Raw genomic sequence first — 26,539 nt, 5'->3', positions numbered from 1 at the left:
GGAAAGGAGGCCGTTTAGTTGGGTTGGCCCGCCGTGCTTCTTCGTATCCGACATCTTCTTCGCAAGCTCCGTATGCCGATCCTATGATTCTCGAGGAGCTACATGACAAAGGTGAACGGATTGGGGCATTGGAGGAGCAGAACACCACTATCCTTTATGAGAATGCCACGATCCGTTCGGAGAATGCCACTATCCTTGCTGAGCTGGCATCCGAGAAGAAGTTTAACGCCGAGATAATGCAGAAGCTAGATTGTTTGATGTTTTCGAGTTCTTAGTTTTTTTCTGCTTTTTAAAACTTTCTGAATGTTTTTTTTCTATTTCGGTTTGTATGAATTTTAAACTTTCTGAATGTTTTTTCTATTTCGGTTTGTATATATTTAAATTCTATAATATTATTAGTTTTAAATTTCAGATTTTATTTATTTATTAATTAATTTTTAATATAAAAAATATATAAAAATGCAAAATTAATTCGTTTCTAAAATTGATATATTCCGACGAATTGTGGGCGTCGGACTATACCGACGGACTATGGTTCGTCGGAAAATACCGACGGAGAGGGTTCCTCGAAATATTCCGACGAACCATTGTCCGTCGGTATCTTCCGACGAACCATTGTCCGTCGGTATCTTCCGACGAACCATAGTCCGTCAGTATTTTCCGAGGACTACGTTCGTCGGAATAGTCCGAGGAACGTTCACGTGTGTCCGCATCGGAATATCGTCGGAAGTTCGTCAGAATAACGTTTCTCGGTATTCGTCAGAAAGTCGTCGGAAGTTCTGACGAAATTCTGACGATTTTTTTTTTCCGACAAAACGATACCGACGGATAGGTTCGTCGGAAATTCGTCGGAATCGGTCTATTCCGACGAATTTCTGACGATTTCGGCCATCAGAATCCCCCTGTTTTCTTGTAGTGAATAGTAGCCATTAAACCACTCTCTCCACTTTTCCCCATTGATTTTTTCACAGACCCTTCCATGCTAACGTATGAAACCTATGACTATAAATTGCGTAGGAGGAAGGACATGATAATCATTTCTCCAACAAAAAAAATCGATACTTTTTCTTTCAAAATCATCTATCTCGGATGGCGACTTCACCCCTCCTTCTGATTGAATTGAAAGCCGGTCGCTGTGCTAAGAAAGTTGAGGTGTGTCTACTCCGATTTTGGGAGGCCCTTAATATAAAGAAAGGATGAGAGCTTATGGGGTTGACATGCTATTCCTCGATGAGAAGGTAACGTCTGTTTAAATTTTGACTGTTAATGTTCTCTGATTTTTTTATATAACTCCCTCGGACTAACGATACGGTTGATCTCCTGACACAGTCATCCAGGGCTCCGTTAACGCCCATCGTCTCAACACGTTCAGACACCTGTTCAGTGAAGGTTCACTCTATTCGATAAGTGGGTTCGAAGTTACATCGAGCAACAACAACTTCGAACTCTCTAACTCCCCTCTCGCTATCCGTTGCGTTTCATCTGTTGACGGAACCAGTTAATCCAATAACTGACGAACTGTTCATGTTTTGCAAATATGACCATCTACTAGCATTGGCTAACACAAGCCAAGGGATGTCGTAACTACCATGCTGAACAATTATAATTAGACCATGTGTTATTTTGCTCTTAGTAGTGTCCTAAGGTTTCACTAATGGTTGGCTCATTTTGGGTGTGTTGCAAGGAGCCTTATGCACACTTTCTTATTATGTAAAAGGTTCCTTAAGCGTAAGGAGCTGAAACTTTGGTTGTAGTGCCTTGAGTTTTTTTATTACTGCAATTTCTTCTTGACTTTACATTATGTGCTTGATCCCAAGTTACCGGGTGTTCCTATTTGGAGTTATTAGCATACATGTTGTTTTATTGATTTTTGATGATAACATACTTTGATCTGTTCATTCAAAATATACTTTATTTTCTCATTTACCATCTTGTCAAGATTTCTATGCTCACAGCGAAGTTGTTTTCTTTTGTAGGCAAAATGGCTTATGGAATCATGGACGGTCCCTCGAAAGATTTTCCAAGAACGTTGTGAGGTAACATTATGTTCCATCCGGCCAATGAATAATCAGGAAGATGCCCAACAAACAGTGTAATACGAAGAAATTTTTGTAGTAATGGTACTTATAAATGATATATAACTTTGAGTAGTTTCTTAATCAAGGCCCCTCTATTTCCCTCACAACTTTTACTCAATTATTTATAACTCCCTCACTGATACCCTCATATAGATATAGGAATTGCATATGCACAGGATACAAACAGTTACAAGAACAAGTTTGGAATTAATTTGATGATGTTTTGCAGCAGGAGTACTCAAGACCATCCATATTATAATGCTATCATATTTCTTGATTTTTATGGACCCATCCACTTACTCACAACATATACACATGACAACTAAAGCTCAAAAAAATACAACACCAATTTAAGGCTTCATCATTTCAAATTGGTTTGAAAAGATTTGTATCTAAACACCTTTTACAAATCCACGCGTGTAATTTTAATATGTTCTATAAAATTGGTTTTTAAAGATTTGTATCAAATTGTTATTAAAGTAATTTTCAATGTTCTATAAAATCACAGATTTCTATCAAATTGGCTTTTAAAGTAATTTTCAAATATTATATAAAATTAAAGTACTATATTTTAACATTAAATAGTTTTCTTGTAAACACACCAATCCCTAGTCCTTCACGTAAATAGTTTTCTTGTAAACACACCAATCCCTAGTCCTTCACGTAAATAGTTTTCTTGTAAACACACCAATCCCTAGTCCTTCACGTAAATAGTTTTCTTGTAAACACACCAATCCCTAGTCCTTCACGTAAAAAGGACATTCATTTAGCAGCACGACATTGACGAGAGAGTCTAGTAAAGTAGTCTCAAATGAGAATCTAGACGGGCTTGAGTACTCCTGCTGCAAAACATCATCAAATTAAGATGAAAACTTGTATACATGATTGATAACTGCAGTCACTTTCTCATTAGTTTTCTATCAGTTCTGCAAATAATATTTTCTTTAAAATTGCAAATCACAGTTGTGGCGATAGTGACAAGAAACAGTTGAATATAAAAACAGGTTTATGTGTTTCCTTCTATAAATATAAATTCAAATGACTTACCCAATTAAATTAGTCTTGGTTATAATTTTATAACTCTCGAGACAGAGTCTACGAATAGTGGCCGACCACCTCTAGCAACCGCATGAGGTATTCTTCTTCTTCTTCGACGTTGTATTTACAGATTTTGTATCAGCCAAAAACGGCATGACGTTCCTTTCTTTATCTTCCCAATTTGTATGTTGTTAAAACAGAACCGAACCGGTCTCTCTGTTTCTATACTCTGTTCTTTCTTTTCTCTGTTTCTGTTTTTCTTTTTAACATTGTGTCAAAGGAAGGAGAAGTAAACTGCAAAAGTAAAACATCGAAAGCTAAAGAAGGGTTTAGCTTCTGCAATGTTTTTTATTGGAGAAATATTATTTTCGGTCAACGAGAGGGATATAATTTTCTGGCAAATAGGTTTCCTAAGGTGAGATTTTTGATTTAATCGGTTCTGCAAAGTGTCAAACTTCTTTGATACTTCACAAAATCTGAAAGAAAAAAATTTGTCAGTAGCGGAAAATTTGATTTTAATCTCCCATAAACGAGAGTCCGTCTTTAGATTTTTTTTTTTTTTCCCAAAAGTCCGTCTTTAGATATTTCAATTTACAAAAATAATGTTCGTACCATATGTCAAATTTGGAAGCTTATTAATCTTTGATTTATTAAATCTTTTCAAGATCCGGAATCAGTCTTAAAATTTCTGATTTAGAATAATATTTCATACTATCTGTCAAAATCTGAAAACTTAATCTTTTGAATGTTTAGTCTAAACCCTCGTGATTTTGCAGGTGAAGAGAAAAGATTTAAGGATTTATTAAAGTTTTAAGGAGATGGCGACACTAGCAGATATTGGAGTAGCAGCTGGGATTAACATTCTAACTGCTTTGATATTCCTTTTGCTATTTGCAATCTTGAGGATCCAACCATTCAATGATAGGGTTTATTTCCCCAAGTGGTACTTGAAAGGTCTTAGAAGCAGCCCTCTTGTGAACCCTGGTGCTTTAGTGAGCAAAATTGTGAACTTGGATTTTCGTTCTTACATTCGGTTCTTGAGCTGGATGCCCGCTGCGCTAAAGATGCCAGAGTCTGAACTTATTGATCATGCTGGTTTTGATTCTGCTGTCTACTTGAGGATTTACTTGATTGGGTAATCAACATATAGTTACATGAATGGTTGATTTTATTTCATTTCTTTAATTTCATATATTTTAAATTTAACCTAACCAGTTATGATCATTTTATTTATAAAAATTAATCTACATCAGAACTCTACCGACTTTTACTAGTCATTATGTAGTTTTTTTTTCTAAAGATACAACCCCAAATAAACCTTTTTCTATGTGTATTAACCAAAAATCATATATCTATGTTATTTAAACGGTAGAATCTGTAAAATATTTTTTTACTATACTTTTAAAATTGTATAAATAAATTTATTTACTTTTGAATAACTTAAATGTTATTTACATATTACAGTAAGTAATAGGAAACTTGATAATTTATATTTTGTTTATTAATATAATTAACCCAACTAATCAAAAATAATTGTTTTAGATATAAATACATATATATTTTATTTTAAAATATTTACAACAAAAAAAAAAACTTAAAACTACAACCAACATATCAAAAATTTCTGCCAAAAAATCTTCAACAATAAATTTACATCTACGACCAATTCACCTCTACATTACATTTTTTTTACGGATGCAGTACAACCAATCATCCAACAATGTGTTTTACGAATTACAAGTTTGTTGAGCGTTGTTTTTTGAAACCGAAATGAACTGATTACAAGCAAAGAAACCCTAGATAGTGTGGCATCAATCGTCCCCAAATCTCCTCTCGTTGTTGAGCTTTGTTTCTAATGTTTTTCTACTATTTTGCAGACTTAAGATTTTTGTCCCAATCGCATTACTTTCATGGTCGATTCTGGTTCCCGTCAACTGGACCAGCAATGGATTGCAGCTAGCAAAACTTCATGATGTAAAATCAAGCAACATCGATAAGCTTTCGATATCAAATGTCGAGCGTGGATCAGACAGGTTCGTTAGAGAAAGAAAATGTGTAGCTTGCTACGTATTATTACCCTAGCGGTTAAAGCATGTTGGTTTTGGTAAAGGTTTTGGGCTCATCTCATGTTGGAGTACGCATTTACATTCTGGACTTGCTATGTTCTATTGAAGGAATATGAGAAAATAGCTTCAATGCGGTTAGCATTTCTCCAATCCGAGGAGCGACGGGCGGATGAATTCACGGTATAAATGTTTCTTATCAGTTGTCTATTTGGTCTTCACAATATATATAAGAAAATTTTGGTTTTTAGTATTGGTTGCATTATGACAGGTCCTGGTTAGGAATATACCACCGGACTCACACGAGTTAGTGAGTGAGAACGTGGAGCAATTCTTTATGGTTAACCACCCGGATCATTATCTTATGAATCAGGTTGGCTTATTTTCCTAAAGGAATCAATCTTTAATTTGGTCTATATCGCTACTTTCTTGTTTAAGGTAAGCCCCTTTTTATTATATATTAGGTGGTTTACAATGCAAATAAATTGGCTGGACTAGTAGCAGAGAAGAAAAAAATGCAGAACTGGTTTGATTACTACCATTTGAAGTATACAAGAGACAAGGAACAAAGACCAAGGGTTAAGGTAAAATATTAGGAGAAACCCGAAAGCACATGTATAGGTAAAATACGATATGTCTAAATCATTTTCATCGCAGTTAGGCTTTCTCGGGCTATGGGGAAAGAAAGTAGATGCAATGGACCATTTCACAGCTGAGATCGAGAAACTAAGCGACCAAGTAAGTATTTTTTTTTTCTCTAGAGGTTCCTTATTGATGTAGCGGAAGCTTTATAGGATAAAACTAGAGATCCATTGATTCTTAGAATACCCGAAAAACTAGGATAATCGCAAAGATCTTATTTAGTCTAAGAATACCTAAGATCAATGTCTTCTTAAATTCGTTTAGATCACCAATGATCTACCGAAAATAAAAAATAAAAGAGAAAACTCTCAATTTTTATTAATCAAATCATGAAACTGAATACAAACTTAAGCTTCAATGGTTATGTAAGTATTCTTTTTGTATTATCTAATAAATCATAAAAACCCTATCTAAATTTAAAATAATCAATAAAGTAAATAATAAGATATTTGGAAATATTTCAAATACTTATCTACATCATTTTCTCAGAGTTAGAGAAGATTCGCCCTCGAATCTTGTTCTTATGTAGGTATTCTTTTTGTATTATCTTCTCTGATTGTTGACCTCACACGTGATACATCTTTGAATTATTTATCTTCAATAATTCTCCAGTAATAACATTGAAGAATTTTTCCAAATCTACCGTGTACTCGTATATCTCCTGGCTTGTTAATGCATTGATCAATGAGCAGCCACACAATTCTCAACCTTAGTCCTATTGTTTTCTTCACTATTAGATCTCAGTGTTTCACTTTTGATAGAACCCCTGAAATCTCTCACGTATGAATGCATAGTCTTGAATGCATCCTTTTTGAATACATAATCGATTGGCTCGACAATCATAACATCTTCACCATATGTATCAAAAATCGCAGGACCCGTAATTTCTTTGTATACTCCATATGTTTCCTCCGTCGAACTAAACGGATATTCATCACAATGATAAGAACACCCAAGCGACATAGTTAAGAAAACATAATCAAACTTCGATTAAGAAATCAAAGTGTTGGCTCTGATACCAACTGATGGTATCGAGGGAATGGTGAATCATTCGAAGCATCTACGCTGGGTGTGGATGCTTGCGCTTGTGTAGGTAGTTGTATTTTTGCAACACGCCATTCTTCTTCTTAGCGAGTTGCATGACTAACAGTATCCGGGGGGAGGACTTCCTTACCGTTAAAGATTCTTTCGTTTCGCGCTTTCCAGATGAACCACAGAATCCATGGAAAGCGAGCCAGCGCAGTAGTAGGGGTTCCTAGCTTTTGTGCTCGGAGGAGTAGATAGTCGAAGTTGTCTACACGAGAAAGGCTCGGGAATGCGCCCGGAGATGGTGGAATGTCCGATAGGGCCCATGTTTGTAGTGCAGGAGGGCACTGGAACAGGCAGTGATTGATAGTTTCTTCTTCGGTTCCGCACCTTGGGCATATGCGATCGGTTCCACAGTGACGGTCGCTAAGCAATCTGATAGTGCTTGCCACAAGAAGTGTTTGATCTTTCGAGTTGTCTTCAACTTCCATATCATGGCTTTGAGGGAGGTCGTGCTTGGTTCGGTGACTTGTTATGCAAGCTTTTCTTCCTTTAGTTGTAAGGCAAGCTCATATCCGGACTTTACAATATATTGACCTGATTTCGTATAAGTCCAGCAGAAGCCATCTGCTTTACCATTAAACCTTGGTCGTATACTCCGTATTAACGGGATGTCACTTGGGTCTATCAAAGCCTCAAGGATGTCCATTCTCCATTGCTTCGAGGTCTCGTCTAAGAGATGACTAACCAGAAGATCTTGGTCTCGATAAACCCATGTATCTAGAGCTGGTCGTGCCGGGAATGACGGAATCCACGGGTCCAGCCACACCCGTGTGCTACAACCTGTTCCTATCGTCTTTTTCAGGCCTTCTCGCAGAAGATCTTGTGCTGCTAATATACTTCTCCATCCATAGGATGGGGAGTTTGACGACTTGACCTCCATGGGACTGCAATGTCGGAAATATCATCCTTTTAGTACCCGAGCCAGTAGCGAATCAAGATGGTGTAAGAGCCTCCAAAGTTGCTTGGCAAGCAAAGCCAGATTAAAGTCATGTAAGTCTCTAAAGCCTAACCCCCCTTTATCGAAACGTAGACATATTTTATCCCAGGCTATCCAGTGAAGACCTCTATTATTTGCTTTTGTGCTCCACCAAAACTTCGCTATTGCACCTTTCAGCTTATTTATGATTTCCTTCGGCAGGAGGAAGAAAGACATTACGTATGTCGGTAAGGCTTGGGAAACTGATTTTAAAAGCACTTCTTTACCACCTTTGGATAATAGTCTGGCCGACCATGAGTTGATTCGGTCATTTAGGCGGTCTCTGATGAAAGGAAACACTTAAAGGAAACACTTGGCGTTTGGATCCACAAATATTTTCCGGTAGCTCGAGATACATTCCCATACCACCTTCCTTTTGAATACCTAGGGTTTGCTTGAGAGCTCTTTTCAGGTCCTGGTCTACTTTACTACCAAACAAGATAGATGATTTTCCTGGGTTTAGTTGCTGCCCCGATGCTCTCCCATATAGCTTGATAATCCTCATTAACTCAGCACACTGCTGGACGTCCGCTTTACAGAAAAAAAGACTGTCGTCTGCAAATAGGAGATGTGAAACAGCGGGACTAGCCCTAGCGATTTTGAGACCCGTTAGTCGTCCCTCCTCCTCTGCTCTTTGCAGCTGCGAAATAAGAGCTTCAATCAATAAAATAAAGAGAAACGGTGAGAGGGGATCTCTCTGATGTAAGCCGCGAGATGGTTGTATGTTCCCTTTTGGTTCGCCATTGACCAGAATCTGATAAGAAACCGAGGATACACACCATTGAATCCATGAGACCCAAGTTTCCGCAAAACTCATATTCAATAATAGAGCTTCAAGGAAGCTCCATTCAACCCAGTCATAAGCTTTACTCATATTTGTCTTGATTGCTACAAATTTCGCCTTGCACATAGGATTTGTGCGAAGACCATGGAAAGCTTCTTGCGCCAGCAAAATATTATCAGATATGAGTCTTTTCGCCACAAAGGCGGATTGGGTCTCCGATATCAGCTTCGGGAGGATTTTTTTTAGCCGGGAACATAGGATCTTTGAGATTATCTTATAACTGACATTGCATAAGCTGATGGGCCGGAACTCCGTCATTTCGCGTGGTCTCTCAGTTTTAAGTTAAGGCAAATATTCGTCTGGTTTAGCCGAGGGTCGAAAGAACTGGTGTCAAAGAAGTTTCTAACCATCGAAATGATGTCTTTCGCTGTAACCTCCCAGAAGCTCTGATAGAATAGACTTGTCATACCATCCGGTCCCGGCGCCTTGTCTGGGTTTATGTTATCGATGGCTTTCTTGATCTCTACATCTGATGGGTTCCTTCTTAGTATCGCGTTCATGGCCGGAGTAACTTTCACGAGAATATACCGGAGTTCTTCTTCAAAATCACTTGTTGCCGAGGAAGAGAAGAGGTTTTGGAAGTCAGTAGCAACCTCCTCGATCTTTTCTTCACTTTCTGCCCATCCACCACCCAGTTGTTTCAGTTTTGTTATACGGTTACGAGCTCGTCGTTGTTTAGTAATCGCATTAAAGAACTTCATGTTCCTGTCTCCATCTTTTAACCATAGACCGCGGCTCTTCTGTCTCCAATAAAGTTCCTCTTCACGAAAAGCTGTGCAGAGATTCCACTTGAGGTTTAAGAGCTCTTCACTCGTAACGGTATCATCGGTGTTGACCCTCTCAAGTTGCTCCTTGATGATCTCGATCTTTTTTTGTGTATTTGATGAGTTCAATTTTTTCCACCTTGAAATGGCATGACGCACATCACATAATTTGATATGGAGGATGCGGTTTCCTTCGGTTTCATCTTGTCCCCATCCTTCTTCAATTGCTTCTTTTAGGCCATCCTTGCTGAGCCATCGTCTGTCAAACTTGAAGCTCCTCCGTAACCTCACTTCTCGTGATTGGACACGGGTTAGAATAGGTCGATGGTCCGAACCCCATAGCTTTAGATACTCCACATTAGTGTGGAAAAAGATATGGTGCCATTCTTCGTTGCCTACAGACCTATCCAAACGGCATTGGACTTTGCCTGAGCTTCAGAATCCCATCCAGGACATCGGGTTACCTTTGTAAGGGAACTCCACCATTCCACAGTCGGCTAGCATGGACTTGAACGCTAAGAAAGACGTCTCTGGCCTCTTCCTACCCCCCTTTCTTCTCATGGTTACCGGTGATCTCATTAAAATCTCCACTCATTAGCCATGCACCAGTTCTATTAGTACTCATACGGGTCAGCCTTTCCCATACATAGTCTCGGGACTCAACGACCGGATCACCATAGACAAGGTCATATAAAATCTGTGTCCCTCTATGGTAGCTGCAATATCAATCATACGTTTATCGAAATAGAGAATCGACACATCATAAGAATCCATATAAAAAAGTGCTAGTCCACCGCTTCTACCTTCCGGTTCCACGGTGAATAATTTATTATAACCAAAAGAAACTTGAAAGTCTTGCAAAAAAGAACGATTGTTTTTTGTTTCAGAAAGAAAAAGAAAAGATGGTGCAAAAAAACGATGTAGCTCCCGGAGATGTCTCTTGGTCAAGTAGGCTCCGGCCCATTGACAGTTCCAGGAAATTGTATTCATATCTTCTTACTGGGTGGTTTCTGGGACCCCACCGAACCTGAAACAAAAGACATAATCGTACTTTTAGCAGATTTAGGCACCTCATGACGAGGGACAGCAAGAGAACTGGTTTTTTTTTGTTACCCGAGGCTTTCTTCCTCGGAGATGGGCGTCCTCGTAAAGCATTCAGCTTCTTTGAGGCTTGTGCTCCCTTCAGTTCTGTGTTTTGGGAACTTTTCTTCCTATCTGCCGTGACCCCCATCCTGTTCTGACCCGTGCCTGATGGAGGGAGCCTCTCGGAACCCGCACTTTTCTTCTTCATTTGATGTGCATTGCTCTGCTCTGGTTCCTTTGGAGCTTCAGATACTGCTCTGGTTTGTTTATTCACAGCATTCGCTGGAGAGAGTTGTGAGATAGCATCTATAATCTCTGCATCCTGCCCTGGCTCGTCAACCAGGAGATCATCATTTTGGAGCGTATTCGCATCCATAACTACATCACCGAAATCTTCCACAAGCTTATCGACTTCTGCTTCTTCTTCCCTAGCCAAAACCATCTAATCTATTTGCTTCGAGTTCATCAGGTTCGCTAGTTCTAAGCTTGGATCCTCAGTTTCATCTCTAAGTCTAAATGGGGAAGATACCAACCTGGGAGCAGACGGAGGCGTACGAAGTCCTCCTTCCCTGATAACCACTGTACCTCTGTCCCTAGTTAGCATCGCCTGAGGAAACCGTTGATTGGTTGAGCCAGGAGTTTTTCCGGCTGGATCCTCTAGCATGATTGATTTTCCTTTGAGGCGTCTCAGCTTCTCCTCCAAGGTTTCATTCTTATGCACCACTAGGACCCCACTGCCTTGACCACCCAAGCCACTACGATCCTGTAAGCCTCCCGAAATGGTTTGTTGTGATTCTGCTTTCTCAGGGGTTAAGGCTCTTGGGTGCTTTGGGTTCGTGACTGTTCTGGAAGGGCTGCAGCTTTTTCCTTCAGTTAGCTGGGCCCGTGGTCTCCACGCTTGGTGGGAAGCTTGTGAATGGTGGGAGTAATGCCGTTCCTTAGGTCTGTACGGGTCTCTTCCTCTCTGGAGCTCTGCAGGATTCAGTCTCGGCCTCCAGTTGAGAGCCGCTTGTTTCTTCATGTCCTGTCCACCTGTCCGGTCGTCCAGTCGGTTCCAAACCGTTGGTTTCTGCTGGTGCCGAGTATGTCGCTCTTCTCTCTCTTCCCTTCTTCTCCCCATCATCTTTGGAGGAGCATCACGGCTCGAAAAGCCTTTTGTTGTCCAATAGCTTTCTGATTCCTTATGACGTTTTTCACCTCTGGATTGCCCAGGAATTCCTGCCCGTGTTGGTGATCTTTGATAGACATCACCACTGGGAGATCGTGGTCTCTTATTATTCCGAGCAGTACCTTTGTAGTTCTCTAGCTGACCAGATAGAGCATGGCTCATAGGCCCTTGTGGTCCTGACTCGTTTGCTTCCCGAAGTTCTTTGATCTTCTTCTCCCGCTCTTCCGACGTCAAGTCCAAACATGAGTAAATGTCATGAGATAAACGTTTGCACCCAAAACAGTAACGATTCAGCCCCTCATATGTCATAGACACTTTCCCAAAATCCCCATTAGGGAATTCTATCCTTGCTTCCATCTTAAGAGGACGGTCAGCATCGACTGAGACTTGGATGCGTGCATTCTTGGCATCAATATCCTCCTTCTTCCCCAGTGCTTTCGCTATTGCAGTGAAAGTATCATCATTCCAAAAGTGCACTGGAACTCCCGTTATTTTGATCGAAAAAGGAATCGTATTGGGGAAGTTTTCACTTGTTGACGGTTCCCAGCGCTCCAAGGCAAAGATCCAATGGTTGAAATGGCATGACCTCTTGCTTAAGACCATAATGAGATCTTCTTCCTTATCAAAATCAAAACGGAAGCGACCATTACCCAGATTCGCTCCTCGGGCTCGCCCTTCCACGTTCCAGATACGTGATCTCGGGAGGAGTGCAATCATCGCTTCCACACTACGTCCCCCTCTATGCAGGACTCTTCCAATCAAGGTTATTTTGAAGCGTTCAGACGCCTCAGTCAGATCGCATGCTGGGATGCGGATGATCGCGTTCAGACGCCTCAATTGGCTTTGTTATATAACCTTACGGGGCCTAGCAAGAAGTGTGGAATAGTCTTCCTTGCGTAGGAGGTAAAGTTACGGTGAAGTTTGTCGTCGAGCGCCGTCAGAATTTTTGGATCTGAAAATCGCCTACTTTGTCGCCCAAAACCCTAGCCATTGATTCCAATTGAATGTATATTTTGTATGTTTGTCATTGTTTTGTTTGCCTTTGTTGTCATTACCAATACATGATTGTATAAAACAAATTTGACCAATTTTGTAAAAAAGAAATGTGAACAGAAGTTGAAATCTTATTTGGAATATCAAATATAAAAAATGTTATGGCAATATCTTATTGATCTTTTTCTGACAACAATGAACGATAAATAAAGATCTAATCTATAAAGGATGCCAATTCTGAAACCTAAACTGGAGTATAAGAGGCAAGACCTTATTGATTACAAAAATATAAACATGTATTATGGAAGTCAGAGTTTTTAAATTGATTAAGTTTAACTTTTTTGAAGTTAGGTGGAAAAGAAAATCAGTATGATATAATGTAATTTATTAGGTGGTTTCCTATATGTGCATAAGAAAAAAAAATATAGATATTTTAAGTAAAAATGAAAATCCAAATTTTACTAATATTAAAATATTCAGAGGTTTCAATAGTAAATACTAAAATCACAAAATAAGTATTAATTATTAATATTTCGCTTTTCTTAAAAATAGGCAAGACCTTATTGATTACAAAAATATAAACATGTATTATGGAAGTCAGCGTTTTTAAATTGATTAAGTTTAACTTTTTTGAAGTTAGGTGGAAAAGAAAATCAGTATGATATAATGTAATTTATTAGGTGGTTTCCTATATGTGCATAAGAAAAAAAATATAGATATTTTAATTAAAAATGAAAATCCAAATTTACTAATATTAAAATATTCAGAGATTTCAATAGTAAATACTAAAATCACAAAATAAGTATTAATTATTAATATTTCGCTTTCCATAAAAATATTTTATTTTTTATATATCTAAATGTTAGTAAAAATAAAGATAAAAATATTTATCCTATACGTGATGACTATATTTATAGAAAATATGTATACACAAATTACATTTTCAAGTATATTTTTGATATCTGTGATGACACAAAAAAAAAAGAAGAAAAAGATATCTGTTTTTTGGTTAAATATATTCATTTGATTTAATTTATTTGTGTACTTCGTTTGATAAAATAACTGTCTATAATATAATATAAACTAGGTGTGTATTTGTGCGGACTAATATATAAATATATATATATAGTAAATTTTATTAAATTAGATACAAATATAAATTAAAATTTTAATTTATCTAACTTTAATATCTATATAGATAATTGATTTATTAAATTTTTTATTTTTTTATTTAAAGGGTTATATTTTAGATCAAAATATTTTCTATTAATAACCAAACCATCAGACGACTTAGATTTGAAAAATCAAACAATTATTATTATTGTGTATTGAAAAAATATCATTAGCACTGAAAGCACTAAAAACATTCACAGCCCAAAAAACATCAATATAATAATAATAAAAAAACATCATATATTATCAGTAATTTAAATCTTATAAACTGCAAAACAAAATTATAAATTATATAACATTAGCTCTGTATTTTTGCACACTAACAATTCGAGAAAACATACAACAAAAGATGCCTCACTAAATTAGAAAAAAAGTTATGATACTTGCTGATCACCAGAATTACAAGTTAAACACATATCACTGAATATTGTGAATTCGAATCAGTATCATGCCACAAAATAACACAATATAGTATTAAATGCAGAATTAAACATATGCTATGCCACCAAAAGTTAATTCTGACTAAACTGAAGTTTGTTTTTCACCGTAAGATCTTTTAGAGATTAACATTCACAACTTAACCAACAAAGTCTAAAACAAAAAGAACGTTATAATAGATAACTGATGAGCAAAGATATTTTTTTATTCAATCACAGTACGATCTAGAACCTCACAGACTAAGAGTGGTTTTAATTGTTCTATATAAATTTATCCTAAAAGTTAGATGATTTATTCTATATTATATGGTATAGTCAGGACGGTAAAGTTACTCAAAAAACCTCCGATAACTTAGTCAAAAATTACGAAGAAAATGTTCATCAGCAGAGGCATAAATCCTCATCTCCTGGAAAATTAAATTAATTAACACCAAATTATATAATTAATAAAATCAATAAGATGATAAAATGTTATACTTACAACGGTACGTACCAATACCAGTTCAATCCAAAGTGTTTTTGTATTTTTCATTTTTTTCAAAATTTCAACACCTTGACTTTAATTTTGTAACAATCTTTAGTCGGATCAATTTTGTCAATAAGAATCACATAAACTGGATTCCTCTACAAAATGACAATATTGTAGAAGAATATTAATATTCCTCTACAAAATGACTTTAATATCAATATTGTATATAGTATAATGATAAATATATTAAGATAGAGTTCGTTTAATATTACTAAAACTAAATATAAGATAAACCTAACTTTGATATTAGATTATATAATGATATATTATATATATTAAGATAAAGTCAGATTAATTTACTTTATTTAATATAAAATAAACCTAGCTATGATATTATCATTATAATTTGTTAATTTCCTTTTAATAATATCTCAAATATAAAGAAAAATCAGAAAAATTATTTACTAAACCCAAGTGTTAATACTCATTTATTTATTATCTCAAATATATGATAAATCATTAGTTTAATCTCTAAAATTGTTTATTGTTTATTAAAATTAAAGACTAAGCCTAAAATTATGGATACCATTAAAAAATAGCAAAATCATTAGTTCAGTCTCTAAAATGGTTTATTATTTATTAAAATTAATGACTAAGTCTAAAATCATGGATAACATGACAAATCAGCAAAATCATTTCTTAAATAATTGTTTTTTTTAATAAAACAACTGTCTGTAAACTAAACAAATTAAAATATAAAAATGTGATTAATGTCATCTTTTTGTTAACATGATTAATCTCATTTTACAAACACAATTAATCAGTTTTTGGTTTGATGAAGTAAAATATTTTGGGTTTTTTTTGTTCATGGTATGTACATAAAATTGGTCATTATTTTATTTAAGAATGTTGCTAGAAAAATAAAATATGTATTATTAACATGGTACATGTTTGGGATCTTGTGGTGAAGTGGTAAAGAAAAAAGTTTGGAACACTAATATGTTTTAGGTTCGATCAATTCGCTACGCGAAACTAAGTATTCCTAGATACTAACATGGATATTGGCTCATGCTTATGACTCATTTACATATTCCAAGAGAGTGTATATCATTGAGTTGCACATCTCTTAGAAAAATACTAGTCTGACCTTATATAGGCCGATACTCTCAGGTTAAAAAAAAACATGGTGCATGTTGGAAATCTTTTTTTTTTGTCGACAGATGTTGGAAATCTATGTCATACTTTTTAATTAAATCATATGATGGGATGAGAACACATAAATAAAGTTTTGGGTAATGTGTACCAAACTTAGCACAAAGTTTCATCGTCACCTGTGAAGGAAGGACTTAAGTCTTATCGTTGGTCAAGACCCTTATTGTTCGATAGTCTGGTTTGGTCATGATCCCTGTGTAACGTATGATGTAATATTTCTGACATAATAAGGACCGGACCGCTCTATTTTGACTTAATTTTTTTCGTTCTTTTTCTTTGAACGATTTTTCTTTTTCGTTTTTTTTTTTTTTTTGATAAACTCTTTTTCGTTTTATGGCAAGACTCCCCAAGATATATTTCTTTTTTATTAGAAGTATTTGGATAAATGGTAAATCAAATATGAAAATAAATCAAATAAATAATATAAAAAGGAAAACAAATCAATTTAGTCAAACAAAGGAATACAAATTTAACTCTTTAGATGCAAACAAAATTAGGCTAGAATAGAAGTAAATCCGAAAAATAATAATTAATTTTGACTTGATTTTTTTGGATTTGATGAATGGTAAATGAAATAAAGTAATGGTTGTCTAAAGTAATTTTAATTAGGACACTGTTTCTAGTCAGCAAAATATCATATTAGTTAGAACTAGATCTTTATATTCCTCATTTATATTTCTTTCTCTTTGTAATAAAAACCTGTGGATTTGAAAACAAAAAGAGTTATTAACATATAAAAAATATTATTAATGACTTGTCACGTGTTCGTTTGGTAACCAGGGACAAATCCTGTTGGCTCAAGGCGTTAGAGTAGAGTAACGTATGTAACGGTGAGATTATGAACTATGCTTCTTTTATTTCCGTGCCCATAGAATTAAAAAGGAAAATGGAAAAAGAAAAGAGTTCTTAACTTTTTGTATTAAGTTAAATTGCAAAGTTTGAGAACTCTAAATTTCTTTTCTGGGAATTGTTCAAATCTTATCAGCTAAATTCTCTAGCTGGAATATAGGCTTCGGATAGAGAGAATCATCGCGGCTTCCAACGCGTTCGGGTAAACATTTGTTCTATTTCTCTGCTTTGATTATGAGTCAGATAGATATCTCCCTGTTTTATTAAATGTGATCATGAACGACGAACTCGAATGTAGCTTGTTCTGGGTTCAAATTCGTAAACCGTAGATTTTTCCTTTTCTAATTTGTGGCGAGTCATGTGAAAATTATGAAAATATTCAGAATTTTTTCTTGTTAAATAAAATAAGAAGTTTACATTTTTTTTTCTTCTTTTGTTAAATTGCGAATTTTCTGGGTTAATTTTGTTAAATAAAATAAAAAAAGTTACATTTTTTTTTCTTTTGTTGCAGCGAAAAAATGGGCAGTGTTAGTTTGGAGCATTACAGTCTTCTGATGGAGAATTCTCTAACTTATTCTTGGTGGACCAAGAAGAAGAGAAGTTTTAGATTATTCAAGTCCAAAGGTTCTGCTAGTAGGAGGGGAGATAAAGAGGCCTGCACGAGCTCCAAGCCTGTGATATCGAGAGTCTATTGTAGGAAAAGGAAGCATTCCGTAGACGATCAAGATTTAGCGCTTGAAACCAACGACAAAAGAAGCAGCAAAGTTGAAGCTGTTCCTAAAGATGTGAAACACTCTTCTGATGATGATATCATGTTAAGTGATTGGATTACTAGGCGGAGGAACACCGTGGAAAATAGGGAAGATAAGGGCAAAGAAGAAGTTGATGCTAAATCTGAAGATGACGATGATTGCACAATATTAGAGAATCAGAGTTCTAAAAGATTCACTAGTAAAAGGAAAGACAGGCGCCAACTAGAACTTGAAGAAGACATGGAATGGGAAGAAGAAGTTAACCTGATTTCTAAGATGAAGGCATCATCCCGAAGAAGAAGGAAAGCTTCCAACATTCCTGAAAATGACACAGTTGCTACTTCTTCTCAGTCACGTTCGCCAGATTCAGAAGTATTAGATGCCCTTTTGAAAATTGGCAGTTCTGATGACTCCACAACCATTAGAAATACTTCAAAGGTAAACATAAGTTTCTTGACTTGATATAAACGTGTTACAGTATCTTTTTTATCTTGGCAGGAGTCTAAGGAACGCAATGCAATTTGCCACCAGTGCTTGAAAGGGGAAAGGGTAACTCTTCTCATCTGCAGAGAATGTAAAGACACCATGTATTGTCTTCAATGTACAAGGAAATGGTTAGTTTCTGTCTTGTTTTACTCTGCTTCTCTGTTCTTGTAAGAAAATATGTTTCGATATGCTTACTTACTCTATTTGTGTGTGTTTTGTTGCAGGTATCCACAGTTATCTGAGGATCATGTCGTTGATAAATGTCCTTCCTGCCGCAAAAACTGTAACTGCAGCAGATGCTTGCATTTGAATGGTTTAATCAAGGTATGACATGATCCATGAGATGTTTTGTTCTTGATGGTTTCTTTGCTAACTAATGTCTGTGCTTTTTGTCTTAACAGACATCGAACAAGGAACTCTCAAGTTCTGAAAGACGCCAGCATCTCCAATACTTGATTTCACTGATGCTTCCATTTCTGAAAAAAATATCTGAATCCCAGAGTGAAGAGATTGAAATTGAGGCAAAGGTTCAAGGTATGAATCTTACCCCTACTAAGCAGGGCCGGATTTGGGCACAGCACTAATTTTTTTAGAGGTTATATATATAAAAGATATATGCCCTCAAAATTGTGAAAGAAAGTTTTTTTTTTTTTTTAATTACAGTTCTTAAGAAATTTTTAATATAGTCCCCGAAATCTCAGATCTAGCTCTGCTGCTAAGACTGGCTTATGTTGCTATAAGTGATTTTTTTCTCCTAATCTTATGACATGTTTATGTAGGAATACTGCCATCTGAAGTTGATGTAAATAGGGCAGTAAGCTACTGTGATGAACGTGTATACTGGTAAGCACACTCAAGTTAGTTATATCTAATAGAGAGTTAAGATCATTGCTGAAACCATCTCTTGTTGCAGTGATCATTGCGCAACTTCAATCGTTGACTTGCACCGCAGCTGCCCAAAGTGCTCTTACGAGCTTTGTCTGAAATGCTGCCAAGAGATTCGCCAAGGATCGATCTCTGAACGCCCTGAGATAAAGTTACACTATGTTGACAAAGGATACAAGTATATGCATGGTCTAGAAATGGAGCCGAGCTCCTCTTCTGTATCTGAGGAGGACGAAGAAGCTAAACCATCCCCTCAGTGGAATGTTGGTTTCAACGGAAGCATCACTTGCGCACCGAAAGCACTAGGTGGTTGTGGCGAATGTACGTTGAAGCTTCAGCGAATCTTACCGCGGATGCGGATGTCAGACTTGGAACAAAAGGCAGAGACTCTCTTGGCATCGTACATTATAAGCCTCCCTAGAGCGTTGAACTGTAAGTGCTCTGCCTTGGAGACAGATATGAGAAGGAAAGCAGCTTCGAGGACGACATCAAACGACAACTACTTGTTCTGTCCTGATTCTCTTGATATCTTGAAGGAAGAAGAGCTTCTGCATTTCCAAGAGCATTGGGCTAAAGGTGAACCAGTAATCGCCAGGAACGTTCTTGATAGCACACCTGGTTTAAGCTGGGAGCCGATGGTTATGTGGCGAGCTTTATGCGAAAATGCGGATTTATCAACATCAAGTTCTAAGATGTCTCACGTCAGAGCAATTGATTGTTTATCTCAGTGTGAGGTATATTATATTTCATTAGTAATAATTTAGATTCTGAATTCACCTACTAGCGAAAAATGATAATAGATGTCGTTGTTAATTAAATGAATTTTTTGATTGATGGGGTTCTAATCTCTTCTTTAAACAGGTGGAGGTGAACACTCGTGACTTCTTTGAAGGTTATAGCAAGGGAAGAACTTATGAAAACTTCTGGCCTGAGATGTTGAAGCTAAAGGACTGGCCTCCTTCTGATAAATTTGAAGACCTTTTACCTCGCCACTGTGACGAGTTCATATCCGCATTACCTTTCCAAGAATATAGCGATCCTAGAACCGGAATTCTGAACATTGCAGCAAAGCTTCCTGAAGGTCTCATCAAACCGGACCTGGGTCCAAAAACTTACATTGCCTATGGGATTCCAGATGAGCTTGGTAGAGGCGATTCCGTGACTAAGCTTCACTGTGATATGTCTGATGCGGTTAATATATTGACGCATACGGCTGAAGTAACGTTAAGTCAAGAGCAGATATCTGCAGTTAAAGATATAAAGCAGAAACACAAGGAACAGAACAGGTTCGAAACAAATGGCACTGGTGTTGCATGTAGCCAAGAGGAAGTAGAAAAGAACATGCCAGAGATTCTGAGCCATGAAAATGATGAAACGGGAAATGCCCTTTGGGACATATTTAGGAGAGAAGATATTCCTAAGTTGGAAGAGTATCTGAGAAAGCATTGTAAAGAGTTTAGGCACGCTTATTGTTGCCCAGTCACAAAGGTAAAACAACACCCATCAGCAACAACCTTTTAACTGAGTTTACTTTCCAGGTACTGACGAGGTTTTGACATTCAGGTTTATCATCCGATACATGACCAATCATGCTATTTAACCGTTGAGCATAAAAGAAAACTCAAGGCGGAGTTCGGTATGTAACTGAACAACCATATTTATATTGCTCTCTTTTCTGACAAACTAAATCTCATGTCTGAAATTGTAGGGATCGAACCATGGACGTTTGTGCAAAAGCTAGGAGAAGCGGTGTTTATTCCTGCGGGCTGTCCTCATCAAGTTCGGAATCTGAAGGTAAAGCTCTATTGATTTTCTCTTCTTCTTCCACTTTAAACTGTCACATAATTAGCTTTCTAGTTGAGAATCTAATGAAAACATGTTTTATGGTCGGCAATTTTTTGCGACAGTCGTGCACAAAAGTGGCAGTAGACTTTGTATCACCAGAGAACATTAAAGAGTGTCTGCGTCTGACAGAGGAGTTTCGCCAACTTCCCAAGAACCATAAGGCCAGAGAGGACAAACTTGAGGCAAGTCTTTTCTCTCTTTACCAATTAATCAATGTCTTCTTTTTGTTGTTGTATGTTCGTGTGTTTGTGTTTGTGTGAGCATACTGCATCTATGTATGGTTGATGCTGGTGGGGTTTAGCTGGATATCCGGGTTATTCTTGGATATTTGGATCCAATTAGGAGAGATGTGCATTTGAACCGAACCAGAACCAGAACCGAACACTAATCGGTTTACTCCGAATCGAAATTTTTATCTTTATTGAACCGACATCAAAAGACTGAACGTTTTAACCCAAAAATGACCAAAATTTGTTTAGTTTTTAATATATAGATACATTTAAATACCAAAGTAGACTTTATGAGTACATCTTAGTTCAACTATTATTCAAAGAACTGAACCAACCAAACAATTTTCTTTAAAAAAAAAACTGGTTTTAATTCGGTTATGACCTTTTCCAAGCCCAACAAAAAAAAAAAAAAAAATGCCCATCTCTTTATCCACTAGCATCAAGGGTAAAATATCTGAAGGATTGTTATCCAAAATATTGAATAACATACTCTTGTTAGACTTTCTATAATATCGATTGTTTTTTTTTTTGCCTTACATAGTCAAACACATTAACTGAAAACAAGTGAGGCCCTTATGTGAAATATGGCTCCCCACGGGATTCATTGTTATAGGTAGGCCTCAAAAAGAAAATCACATTGACACGAGTTTGGGTTGTATTTCAACTTGGGGTCGAGAGGACCTATGTCGGGAAGTGTGCAATCTTGATCAATTTTTCCGAATCAGATTAGTGCGTCTGTAAACAACCCTAAAATATTGTCTCAACAATAAAGAGAGGGTGTTTGGGTTGCATGTAGATTGTCTATTAACTAACCTGGGGGCTCGGGTTGCAGAGATGATTAATTGTCTCTGCAACTCAATCCCTTGTCTATACGCAAAACATCGGGTTGCATAAATGATTTTTCTTTGCTCGAGATGTTAGTTTTGGTTGTTTATGCCCTGCGCGACTCACGTGCTAAAATGGTCGGGACAAAGGGTTGTAACTTCTACTAGTATGCTCCTTTAGCTTTCACCCCTGTCACCACACCCAATAAAGTCTCAAGTTTGGGATAAGTACACCCTCAAAATAATTGGTGCTCGCGGCATCATTGTCTTGTGTGGACATTGATAGGGCTTCCAATGCATCCTATGAATTGCTAGCTCTTGGTTTACGAACTTCTCAAATCGTGGAATCCTAGAGATGATATGCTGGAGCATACCATTAGACATTCACGCCGATAGATGGAGCATTATAACGAGTGAATTGTCAGTATGCGTAAGCGAATCCAATTTCGTCGCAATTTCTCAAGGATCTATAGGTTTGACTACAACAAGGAGTGGTAATGGAAGATCCTTGAGTTAATTATTCATCAATTGTTCATCATCCTCTCCATTTTTGGAAAGAAAATATCTTTTTAGTGTTTGCCTATTTTAGTTTTTGTAAATCCGTAAGCTTTCTTTCAGACTTGTGTTTCTATTCTTAATATATAAAAATCTTTCCGAATCTACTAAAATACCCTGTCAGTATTTAGAAATCATTGAACGGATGATGGGATCTGCTAAGGGTTTTATTTTTCCTTGTTATCGTAAACAAAGTTTGGTAAAGAAACCCCCCTCCTTCGAAGTGCACATGGGGCTTAGTCAAGTAGTACCGGGGTGCACTCCTTGATGCCTTATTAGAAAACAAATCAATAGTCAAAAACATTGAATGGATGATCGGTTATGCTAAGGATTTTATTTTTCCTTGTTATCGTAAACAAAGTTTGGTAAAGAAAACCCCCTCCTTCGAAGTGCACATGGGGCTTAGTCAAGTAGTACCGGGGTGCACTCCTTGATGCCTTATTAGAAAACAAATCAATAGTCGAAAACATTGAATGGATGATGGGTTATGCTAAGGATTATAATTTTCCTTGTTATCGTAAACGAAGTTTGGTAAAGAAAACCCCCTCCTTCGCCGAGCACACGGGGCTTAGTCAAGTAGTACTGGGTTGCACTCCTTGATGCCTTATTAGAAAACAAATCAATAGTCGAAAACAAATCAATGTGGCTGTGCTGGCAATTCAAGATTTTGCTAGACATCTTGCATGTATTAAAATCTGGTAATCAATAACCTTCACTTAGTTTCTTGATCTATATTCGATTACACATCCTCCTACCTTTATAAGATTTTAACTAGCCAAAAGAAAAAGGATAAAACCAAAAGTAGCTAGTCGGTAATGAAACCGAAGTTTTACAAGAATCCTAAAAGGGAGATAAAGTCGGTGGAATAACTATATTTTTCCGGGAACTGAGCCAGCGGAGCATCTATGTATCCCGAGAAACAATAACCCAAAAGAGGAAATGTGATAAACCAAACTGAAACGGAAGCTAAAACAAGAAAGATTAGTCCTAAGATAAAAAGGAAAAGATTCATGATACCAAAAAGAACCGGAACAGAAATACACTTTCTGAAAAGAAGGACGACATTAGGATAAACCTTCTGAACAATGAGATTTTGATGGAGAGCGGAAGCTAAATCACTAAAGATCAAGGATGATCTCGAGCAAGTAAAGAGTTCTTGGATTCAAAACGTAAACGGCGCAACTACTCTTGGCAGTGCTTCCAAAAACTCTTTGTGAAACTTCAATCTTAATTCAATAAATCGTACCTTACAATGATTGAGAGTTCCCTATAAATACTAATGAAATAAATCCTAATCCTAAAAGCAAAACATAACCTTATCTTAATATGAATAAAAGAAAACACCAAAAGGAAAACTAAGAAAAGGAAACTTTAAACCTTGTCAAATACGTCAAAGGAATTTTGATGTTTTCGCGAGGTCAACGTCTTCTATGCGCTGATCACATTTGCTATATGAGCAAACTGTACAACTAGAAGGAATCAACACGACAAGAAAATCCACACGACAAGAAAATCCAAGCGCATGCCTAGTTGCCTTTTCTTACAAGCTTCTGCTACATGAGTTTATATGGTCATGGCTATGTTTTACACAAAACCAAATTTTGATCGAAATTGTTTTCCAACCATCAGGGTTGTTCAAAAATCAGTTTAGTAGGTAGGCGCCCACCCAATAAATAATCATATATAAAGAGCCTAATTACCTCCTACCGATTTCTTAAACACCGGAAAAATATATTAGTCGATCAAGATACTCACCAATATTTCAAGAGAATATACTTTTCTATTGACTGGAGTCAATAGAAAAGTATATTCTCTTGAAATATTGGTGAGTATCTTGACTAATATATTTTTCCGGTGTTTAAGAAATCGGTAGGAGGTAATTAGGCTCTTTATATATGATTATTTATTGGGTGGGCGCCTACCTACTAAACCGATTTTTGAACACCTAAACTATTTTCTTTAAAAACCGTTCTAAAAAATTTTTTTCGTTTTAGATTAGATTCGCTACGTAGGTGGGCGCGTAGTCACCGTCTACACCGACTTTTAAAATATTGTATTTTTCTGTTAGTACATCTGTACATGTATGATGAAAGATGACATATTTAAATTTTATTCTTCTCTTTTTGTATTCATTCACTGGCCTGACCATTTAATGCTATTTTTTCTTTACCCGTGGAAACAGATAAAGAAGATGGTGATCTATGCGATCGAGCAAGCTCTCATAGAACTTGAGACGCTACCAAAAGAGACCAAACCAGTGCCCAATAGTTGAAGGCAGCTTTTGTGTGACATCTACAAAGAGATATTTTGTTGTGCATTCAATGTGTAGGATTCTCGGGTCCTGTATACATATTAGAAAGAAAGAAATACTTTCATGGAAATGTCAACATAAGTGACCTTTTGGATTTTCGTCTTCGTTTTCATGAACTTCATTGGATTTTCTAATCGGATAAGCACATTGACATCGTTAATTTGTCATTATATAAATTGGTTATCTTTTGGAAGACATATTTCTTCTTATTCAAAAGAAAACTGTCTCAATTTTTTCAAAGTGGTTTGTAAATGTAAAAACTTTAGCATTCCACGTGTTTTCCACAAAATAAAATAACATACTCACAGGCAACCAATGTTTTGGTGGCGGGAAGCGGAGGATCCGTTTCTTGAAAAACTTGAAATGTGAACTTCGGCTAGGGTTAGGTGAGTTTGTGGGAAAGGAAGCTGATATGCTTCGGGTAAGAGCATCGTCAACCTATTGCTATTTTCACTTTTATAATAATATTTAAAAACAAAATTATTTAAATTCACTTCTATTTCGTTTTTTTTTGTTATAACAGAAATTTCTATTTTTTCTATATTCATAGAAGAAGAAATAACATTCTTTTATTTTTACTATAGATTTAGAGATTGTTATTTTAGAAGAGTAGGAGCATATCCGATCATATTATAAAATTTCACTATTTTAAAGGTGAAAATAGTAAAATATATTGGAGATGGTGTAAGAGATCCTATTTTCACTATTTTTTATAGGGACTTTTTGATATCTCATTAAAAAATGAAGAGTACATATGTAGTATGACATGATTATGACTTAATGTGATGGAAAGACACTATGGAAAGTGTTTATTTAGACTGGAGCATATCAGATGAAGAAGCCTTGCAAATCGAAGATTATTTGTGAATTTTTACTTTAGAAGATCCTAAGAGATTATCCGGTTAAACTTGCACAAAAAGTTTTAAAAATGTTATCTTTTTTTTTTTGGTGGAGATCATGGACATAAAATTGGATGGGGGGAGAGGTCATGGCTTAGCCCCATAGTCCATTTTCATCAAATCATTATTTGTTATGTAAACTACAATAGTAACTATAGAAATTAATACTCGATAAATAAATATGTGGCACTTATTAGCTTGCAGAAATGTTGAGATCATGTCATCCCAGTCAGGCGTAATGGCTGCACTTCACCAAGTAACCTTCCTGCAGTGTCATCCATTCCGTAAATGAATAGCTATAGGGAAATAACAGGTGGTCCCTGGTTTCATTTCTTTCACCAGACAATATGCATCCTTGTTCAATTCCCCATACTCTCATTCAGTCCTCAGTGAATAACTTGTTGTTGAAAGCAAGCCAGACCACAAAGGAGTGCATGGGTATAGCCTGAGTAAACCAGACAATGTGTCTCCATGTGACTTTTCACTTCTTGGTGCGTAAAAACTTTGAGATCTGAGCTGAAGATAAACTAGCTTTAAAATCATCTTAGTGATGTGTCTCCACAATACAAGAAAATAATGTTATTGCAACAATAATTTTTGTCACAATATATAGATTTTTCGTCATAATTTTTTTATTGTGACTAATGTGTGACAAATTCAAAAAAGTCACAATAAAATAGTCACAAATCATGTTTTGTATCAAAATCGTCACACTTATAGTGACGATCTACTACGGTAGCAGATTTGTTACCAATTGTGACGAAATATAAAAGTCACAAAAATGATACATTTTGTTACGGTTAAAATGTAACATATACGTCACGGCTCGTGACAAAAAATTAGTGACAGATTCGTTAGAAGTTCTTACCAAATT

At 36.3% G+C, this 26,539-nt stretch overlaps 2 protein-coding genes across 6 annotated transcripts; both read left to right on the top strand.

Annotated features, from left to right (window-relative positions):
- Positions 1–3,124: 3,124 nt before the first annotated feature.
- On the top strand, positions 3,125–16,832 carry LOC106342896 (CSC1-like protein At1g62320). Of its 4 annotated transcripts, XM_013781956.1 has the most exons (8): positions 3,158–3,531; positions 3,893–4,251; positions 4,994–5,149; positions 5,227–5,362; positions 5,451–5,552; positions 5,644–5,763; positions 5,841–5,917; positions 16,810–16,832. In XM_013781956.1, exons 2-7 carry the CDS (start codon positions 3,935–3,937, stop codon positions 5,868–5,870), a joined length of 861 nt encoding a protein of 286 aa, XP_013637410.1. In that variant the 5' UTR covers positions 3,158–3,531; positions 3,893–3,934; the 3' UTR covers positions 5,871–5,917; positions 16,810–16,832. The 4 variants fall into 4 exon arrangements, with proteins under 4 accessions (XP_013637409.1, XP_013637410.1, XP_013637408.1 ...); XM_013781955.1 differs by lacking the exon at positions 16,810–16,832 and having other exon boundaries at positions 3,125–3,212; positions 5,837–5,970; XM_013781954.1 differs by lacking the exon at positions 16,810–16,832 and having other exon boundaries at positions 5,837–5,970.
- A 65-nt stretch (positions 16,833–16,897) lies between these two features.
- Positions 16,898–24,851, top strand: LOC106342895 (lysine-specific demethylase JMJ25). Of its 2 annotated transcripts, XM_013781952.1 has the most exons (12): positions 16,898–17,080; positions 17,390–18,068; positions 18,129–18,244; positions 18,341–18,440; positions 18,518–18,650; positions 18,896–18,959; positions 19,030–19,735; positions 19,863–20,489; positions 20,565–20,637; positions 20,710–20,795; positions 20,909–21,028; positions 24,638–24,851. In XM_013781952.1, the coding sequence occupies exons 2-12, from the start codon at positions 17,397–17,399 to the stop codon at positions 24,725–24,727; spliced, it is 2,787 nt and encodes a 928-aa protein (XP_013637406.1). In that variant the 5' UTR covers positions 16,898–17,080; positions 17,390–17,396; the 3' UTR covers positions 24,728–24,851. The 2 variants fall into 2 exon arrangements, with proteins under 2 accessions (XP_013637406.1, XP_013637407.1); XM_013781953.1 differs by lacking the exon at positions 24,638–24,851 and having other exon boundaries at positions 20,909–21,267.
- The last annotated feature ends 1,688 nt before the right edge of the window (positions 24,852–26,539 follow it).

Source organism: Brassica oleracea, chromosome C4 (genome assembly GCF_000695525.1).
Source record: "Brassica oleracea var. oleracea cultivar TO1000 chromosome C4, BOL, whole genome shotgun sequence".
NCBI lineage: Eukaryota > Viridiplantae > Streptophyta > Magnoliopsida > Brassicales > Brassicaceae > Brassica > Brassica oleracea.
Note: the sequence above shows the minus strand (reverse complement) of the source record. Positions and strands in the feature narration are given on the sequence as shown.